Source organism: Nansenia antarctica (genome assembly GCF_963989245.1).
Source record: "Nansenia antarctica genome assembly, chromosome: 18".
In the NCBI taxonomy this organism is placed as follows: Eukaryota; Metazoa; Chordata; class Actinopteri; order Argentiniformes; family Microstomatidae; genus Nansenia; species Nansenia antarctica.
In genome coordinates, this window is record NC_137691.1 from 3,230,642 (window position 1) to 3,238,141 (window position 7,500).

At 54.0% G+C, this 7,500-nt stretch overlaps 1 protein-coding gene across 1 annotated transcript in view; it reads left to right on the top strand.

The window, feature by feature from the left end:
• camta1b (calmodulin binding transcription activator 1b) overlaps nucleotides 1-7,500 on the top strand; it is a gene marked incomplete at both ends in the record, with an annotated part of 62,202 nt that overhangs the window by 34,755 nt on the left and 19,947 nt on the right. Inside the window, 4 exon segments of the mRNA XM_080548499.1 lie at nucleotides 1-513; nucleotides 598-681; nucleotides 814-1,248; nucleotides 1,336-2,085. The exon segment at nucleotides 1-513 is cut by the window's left edge and continues 275 nt beyond it. Coding sequence (XP_080404625.1) covers nucleotides 1-513; nucleotides 598-681; nucleotides 814-1,248; nucleotides 1,336-2,085 — 1,782 coding nt within the window.

Sequence of the window (7,500 nt, forward strand, 5' to 3'; positions counted from 1 at the left end):
AGGAGGAACGGGAGGGTCCCCAAGCCCTCCCTCCTCCCCCAGAGCAGCATGGAGGTGTCCTCCTCCACCTCCGCCACCTCCACCAACCAGGTGGAGGTCCCCGACACTACCCAGAGTTCTCCGCTGTCCATAGCCAGCGACCTGGCCGACAGCCCCGCGCTCGGAGCCCTGGGAGGGGGAGGCGGCCTGGGGGGAGGGGGAGGCGGCCTATCGCAGACGGCCTCCTTCATGTCCGAGGTCGGCCCCTCGGCCTTGACGGGGGACTCCGTGTATTCCGCTAGCCACGCCCACCTCCTAGGCGGCCCAGGCTCCGCCCACCTCCACGACGCCGACAACGCCACCGTCGCCGCCGGGATCCTATTGGCCGTCGCCCCTGACGACCAGCGGTTCGTGGTTCCTGGTTCCTTCCACCCCGGCGGGGTGGGGGTGGGGGTGGTGGGGGTGGGGTTAGGGGAGGGGGGGGAGCTGGTCCTGTCCAGCAGTCTGGACTCCTCCGGGAGTGTGGGGGCGGGGGTGGGAGGAGGAGGAGGAGGAGTAGGAGGAGGAGGAGGGGTAGGAGGAGGAGGAGGAGGAGTCAACAACCAACTGCCGCCGGAGACCAGCAGTATGAACTTTGACCCCGACTGTTTCCTGAACAACCCCAAGCAGGGGCAGACGTACGGGGGAGGAGGGGGGAAGGCGGAGGGAGGAGGAGGAGGAGGAGGAAGAGGGGGAGGGGGAGGGGTGGCAGGTCTGGGGGGAGGAGGGGGGGGGTGTAACGGGGACACCACCGGCGGCGGCGGGGGTGGGGGGCTGCTACACTGCCCTCCCCAGTCGCTAGCCGCGGCTAACGGCGGCTACGTGAGCTACAACGCGGCGCTCGTCAACAACATCAAGACGGAGGATCAAGCGCAGCTCGAGCAACAGCCGCTGGGCGCCGGTCAGAATGGCGGGGGAGGGGGCGGCTACGTGGGCGAGGGGGCGGGGCTTAGCCCCAGCACCACGCTGGAGCAGATGGACTTCAGCGCCGTGATGTCATCAGCCTGCGCCGTCCAGAGTCTGGCCCAGACGCAGACGCAACTGCCGACAACGACGCACCACCACCACCACCACCCTTCCCCCGGCCTCTTCCTCCAGGCCTCCCCCCACATTCAGCCCTCTCAGCCCCAGCCCGAGGGCCCCGAGGCGGGGCAGGATTCAGGCGAGGCTCAGGCTTATCTGGGCCTACCCACGGCAGTACAGACTGACCCTCCGTTGTTGGCTCCGTTGGTAACCAACGGAGACCCGCACACACACCTCCTCCTCCACCCCCACCAACCCCCCCACCCCCACCCCCACCCCCACCCGGATCAACAGGGCCTGTTGTGTGGGAGGAGCGGACAGGGAGGAGGAGGAGGAGGGGGAGTGGTGGTGGGTGTGGCTTCTTACCCCCTGGGCGTGCAGGAAACGGGCGAGGACCAGTCCGGCTCCGGCAGGGGCCCCGGGGAGGCGGGAGGGAGCCCACAGCAAGGGCCCGAGAAGGGGGTAGAGCTACTACTCAAGCCTGGGGATCCGCACGAGGCCTACGTGGGAGTAGCTAGTGTGGTAGGGGGGGACCACTTCATCCAGCCAACGGTCGAGGGCGGGGGGGGAGGAGGAGAGGGAAGGGGAGGTGGGGGGGTGAGTGAGGGGGGTGAGATCCACTGTAACGGCGTGGGGGGGGTGTCTGGGGCGAACAGCTCGGTGGTGGACAGCCCTCAGTCGGGGGCTGGGGCGGGGATCGAGGGGGGGCTGTACAGCTCCTCTCTCCCCCAGCAGGGGGTGGGGGTGGGGGGGCCGGGAGGCGGGGGGGCCGGGGGCGTGGCCATCAGCCTGGAAGGCTTCGAGGCGTCGTTCGGGAGCCAGTTCTCCGACCTCATCAACGACTTCATCTCCGTGGAGGGCGGGGGAGGCGGGGCGGCGGTGGGGGGGGTCCTGATGCCCCAGGAGGGGGCAGGGGTGGGCCAGGCGGCGGGGGCGGCCCCCCTCCAGGGGTCGGAGGTGGAGCAGGGAACTCTGGGATTGCTGCAGGAGGCCGGGAGGCTGTTTGGAGTGACCGACTACTCCCCCGAGTGGTCCTACCCGGAGGTGAGTCACGTCCTCACCCCTCACCCTGACCCCTCACCCCTGACCCTTAACCCCAGACCCTATACCCTAACCCCCTGACCCTTAACCCCTGACCCCTCACTCCTCACACCTAACCCCTAACACTGACCCCTAACCCCCAACCCCTACTCCCTACTCCCTAACCCCCAACCCCTACTCCCTACTCCCTAACCCCCAACCCCTACTCCCTACTCCCTAACCCCCAACCCCTACTCCCTACTCCCTAACCCCCAACCCCTACTCCCTACTCCCTAACCCCCAACCCCTACTCCCTACTCCCTAACCCCCAACCCCTACTCCCTAACCCCTACTCCCTAACCCCCAACCCCTACTCCCTAACCCCTACTCCCTCCCCTTGGTCGGTTGCCGACTTGTCCCCGCTTTCACCAGCTGCTGTCACATGGTCACATGTCACATGGTTCTGCTTGAATCGACCAGTGGGGGAAATAAGTATTGAACACATTAGCATTTTGTCCATTAAATGTATTTCCAATGAGCCTATTCAAGTGAAATTTGCACCAGACTTTGGTATTAACTCAAACAATCCAGACAAAATATTGAAACGTTAAAGTCCATGTGTAATAAAGTGGAATGAAACAGGAAAAAAGTATTGGTGCTGGGAGTCTGACGTGTCATGACGTGTCATGACGTGTTGTGGATGCATCCAGCTGCGGGCGGTTGTCATGACACCCTGTCACCATGACACCCTGTCACCACGCTGATGTCATCTCTGCCTCACAGCGAGGGTCATAGGTCAGATGACGGTCGTAGGTCAGATGGAGACCAGGGGACATTGAAGTTCACTCTTACACACACACACACACACACACACACAAACACACACACACTCCACGACCAGCACTGACATCTGCAGCGTCATACACAGATGTAAATGATAAATGGACTGCACTTACATAGCGCCTTTATCCAAAGCGCTTTACAACGGCCTCTGATTCACACATTCACACACACATTCACACACCAAAGGCGGCCAAGCTACCATGCAAGGCGCCGGCAGCCCGCTCACTGGGAGCAATTTGGGGTTCAGTGTCTTGCCCAAGGACACCTCGACACGCCCCCAGATGCGCAGTGCGTCTGACGTGACCTCCTGAGTGAGCGTTCCCTGTGGTCTGCACCACCAGCCTGGCCCTGTGGGAGGGAAGGATACACACACACACACACACACACACACACACGCACACACACACTCTCTACTGGCCCTGCGGGAGGGGAGGATAGCTGTGTGTGTTTGTGAGCCTGTCACACACTGTCTCAGGGTGGAGGGGGAAGGTGGTGTGTGTGTAGGGTGTGTGTACGGTGTGTGTGCAGGGTGTGTGTGTGTACGGGGTGTGTGTAGGGTGTGTGTGTCGAGCCCTGCCTGTCCTTGTGTTTCAGGGGAGAGTGAAGGTGTTGCACTGCAAAAAATCAGCTCTCGAAAACAAGAAAAAAAAGCAATAAAATTAGGGAAATATTACTTAAAATAAGCACATTTGTGACAGCAGCTGGTGAAACCCGGGAACGAGTCAGCAACCAATCAAAATGTCCAGACTTTTATTAAGAAAAATGTTAATAAATCTCAACGTTGTTGAAACTCAATGACACACTCGCTAGTCAAGCCAAAACATTGCAATGCAGCGGATTCGGTGAGTAATCAATAAACTAACAAGGTAGTAGTGAGGAATACTCACCGAATCCATTGCATTGCGATACACACCGCTCAAACAAATGAACGGAACACTTCGAGGATAGGCCTTCCCCAGACCATCGTTGACACGCTAAACCGGTCATGCTGGATGATGTTGCAGGCAGCATAACGTTCACCACGGCGTCTCCAGACTCTGTCACGTCTGTCACATGTGCTCAGTGTGAACCTGCTCTCATCTGTGAAGAGAACGGGGCGCCAATGACGAACCTGCCAATAGCCCTATTTGTTTTATTCTTTTTTTTAACCTTTATTTATACAGGTAAAAACACATTGAGCCCCAGGGGCTCATTTTCAAGTGTGACCTGTTCACAGCAGGCGCGGATCTATGGGTGGGCCTGGGTGGGCCTACACATATTTTTTAATAATAAAATATTTTTAAAGTTTAATTTTCACTAACTAACTGTAATGTGAATAGTTTTGTCTTGGAAATGATTAAACGTATGTATTAATACTAATAATATTCAACTTCCTCTCTTACGTTTACATTGCTTCCTCTTTTACGTTTACTCTGATTGTTCAGTTGACCTTGACCAGTTGTTCAGTGTGCGCGCTACGATGGCTAAACAGCTAACATTGTCCCGCTTTCTTAAAAAGCCACGCCTGGAAGTCAGTGAAAATAATGAAAGTTTGGACCAGGCCTTGTCTAGAAATCTTATTTATTCACAATAACAGATGATGACGCCACACGCCGACGTGCGGAGAGTCCGAGACAGCGCTGTAATAGTTCGGTGAAGTATATTTTTTATGAGACTTTCCAAGATTAAAACGAAGAGGGAAACATTTGTGTGGAACAACATTGTGTATGCCTTCACTGGATATAATAATATAATACAATAGAAGCACACAACTTTACACAACAATATATGTGTATACACCAGTTTACGTAAATCCCCTAATAAGCAGCGTTAGGTTTTGTAATAAAATGATGGATCACCACAACTGGTCCGAGCCAGGTACATGTATGATTCAACTTGAGCTTTCGGTTTGCACTGGACTGTCAACACCCACAGTTAAAAGCTTGCAAATGATAATACAGGCATTTCTTATTACAATTTCTATACTTGGTCCTCCATAGTTGATGGTTATTGGTTAATTCATTGACTATTGCGTGCGCTTGAATGCCTTGCGTGTGTGTATTATAATAACTTGTTTGGCTGTCCGTTGCATTCTCTGGGTAGACAGGTACTTTATTTATTTTCCGTTCGTTTCATGGTCTGCATAGTGATCTCCTCCAGTCCATGCGAATATTTTTGCGTGTGTGTGCATGCGTGTTGGTCGTACCCAAATGTTTCGAGCACCCACGGGCAGAAACATAAATCGGCGCCTATGATCGCGAGCCCGGTTGTGTTCCATCCATCTGGCTGCTCATACATAGGTCTAAAACGAGCGGTGATGAGTTTCACTCAGGCCTACCCAGATTTTTCCAGGCCTACCCACCAGCCACTTTCTGTATCCGCCACTGGTTCACAGGCATACAACAACAACATCCACCACAAACAAATACAATACAAAACCTGGCCTACATAGTCTAAAACTAAAACTAGTCTAAAACAGTCTAAGATAATCTAAAACTAAACTAAAACTACAAAACCTAAAACTGGACAGCTAAAGAGCTAGGGACAGGGAGGGGTCAGCAATGGGCAAAAGGGAGGGTCAACTTAATTGCAAGAACAAATCATAGACTCGCACTGTATGTCTCTCAGCAAGAGCTTGAAACTGGAAAGAGGGATCAGATGAGACAGTTTCAGACTCTGCTGTAAAGAATTACAAGAGGAAGGGGCTGCAAATGAGAACGCCCTCTTGCCTTTCATGGTCCGGACCAAGGGGATGGAGTATGTGATGATGTCCTGTGTGCGAAGACCTATTGCTAAGCCCTTTGAAAACTCGGACAAACAAACAACACTCGCTCAAATTCTTCACTGACGGTGACTGACTGACCGACCGTGACTGAATGACATTCAATGACTTACAATGGCAAATTTCGGATTTTTTATTTACCACAGCCAGTAATAGACATGTTTATTTTAAAGATGACAAGAATATTTAGTCTAGAAGCCTTTCACCATCAGATATTAGCGAGTTGTTTGTCCGAGTTGTCTGCCTGTCGTGACTTTTGCTGTGATATGATTGGACAATTTCTATTTTGGGGCGTGGCTTAGCGATAGGTCCATTCTGGTGTTCTCTGGCAAATGCCGATCGAGCTGCACGGTGCTGGATTGTGAGCACAAGTCCCACTAGAGGATGTCAGGCCCTCATGCCAGCCTCATGGAGTCTGTTTCTGACAGTTTGGTCAGAGACGTGCACGCGAGTAGCCCGCTGGAGGTCATTGTGTAGGGCTCTGGCAGTGCTCCTCCTGTTCCTCCTCACACAAAGGAGCAGATACCGGTCCTGCTGCTGTGTTGTTGCCCTTCTACGGCCCTGTCCAGCTCTCCTCTATAACAGCCCTGTCCAGCTCTCCTCTATAACAGCCCTGTCCAGCTCTCCTCTATAACAGCTCTGTCCAGCTCTCCTCTATAACAGCTCTGTCCAGCTCTCCTCTATAACAGCCCTGTCCATCTCTCCTCTATAACAGCTCTGTCCAGCTCTCCTCTATAACAGCCCTGTCCAGCTCTCCTCCTCTATAACAGCCCTGTCCAGCTCTCCTCTATAACAGCCCTGTCCAGCTCTCCTCTATAACAGCCCTGTCCAGCTCTCCTCTATAACAGCTCTGTCCAGCTCTCCTCTATAACAGCTCTGTCCAGCTCTCCTCCTCTATAACAGCCCTGTCCAGCTCTCCTCTATAACAGCTCTGTCCAGCTCTCCTCTATAACAGCCCTGTCCAGCTCTCCTCTATAACAGCTCTGTCCAGCTCTCCTCTATAACAGCCCTGTCCATCTCTCCTCTATAACAGCCCTGTCCAGCTCTCCTCTATAACAGCCCTGTCCAGCTCTCCTCTATAACAGCTCTGTCCAGCTCTCCTCTATAACAGCCCAGTCCAGCTCTCCTCTATAACAGCCCTGTCCAGCTCTCCTCTATAACAGCCCAGTCCAGCTCTCCTCTATAACAGCTCTGTCCACCTCTCCTCCTCTATAACAGCTCTGTCCAGCTCTCCTCTATAACAGCTCTGTCCAGCTCTCCTCTATAACAGCTCTGTCCAGCTCTCCTCTATAACAGCTCTGTCCAGCTCTCCTCTATAACAGCTCTGTCCAGCTCTCCTCTATAACAGCCCTGTCCAGCTCTCCTCTATAACAGCTCTGTCCACCTCTCCTCCTCTATAACAGCTCTGTCCATCTCTCCTCTATAACAGCTCTGTCCAGCTCTCCTCTATAACAGCTCTGTCCAGCTCTCCTCTATAACAGCTCTGTCCAGCTCTCCTCTATAACAGCTCTGTCCAGCTCTCCTCTATAACAGCCCTGTCCATCTTTCCTCTATAACAGCTCTGTCCAGCTCTCCTCTATAACAGCTCTGTCCAGCTCTCCTCTATAACAGCTCTGTCCAGCTCTCCTCCTCTATAACAGCTCTGTCCAGCTCTCCTCTATAACAGCTCTGTCCAGCTCTCCTCTATAACAGCCCAGTCCAGCTCTCCTCTATAACAGCTCTGTCCAGCTCTCCTCTATAACAGCTCTGTCCAGCTCTCCTCTATAACAGCTCTGTCCACCTCTCCTCCTCTATAACAGCTCTGTCCACCTCTCCTCCTCTATAACAGCCCTGTC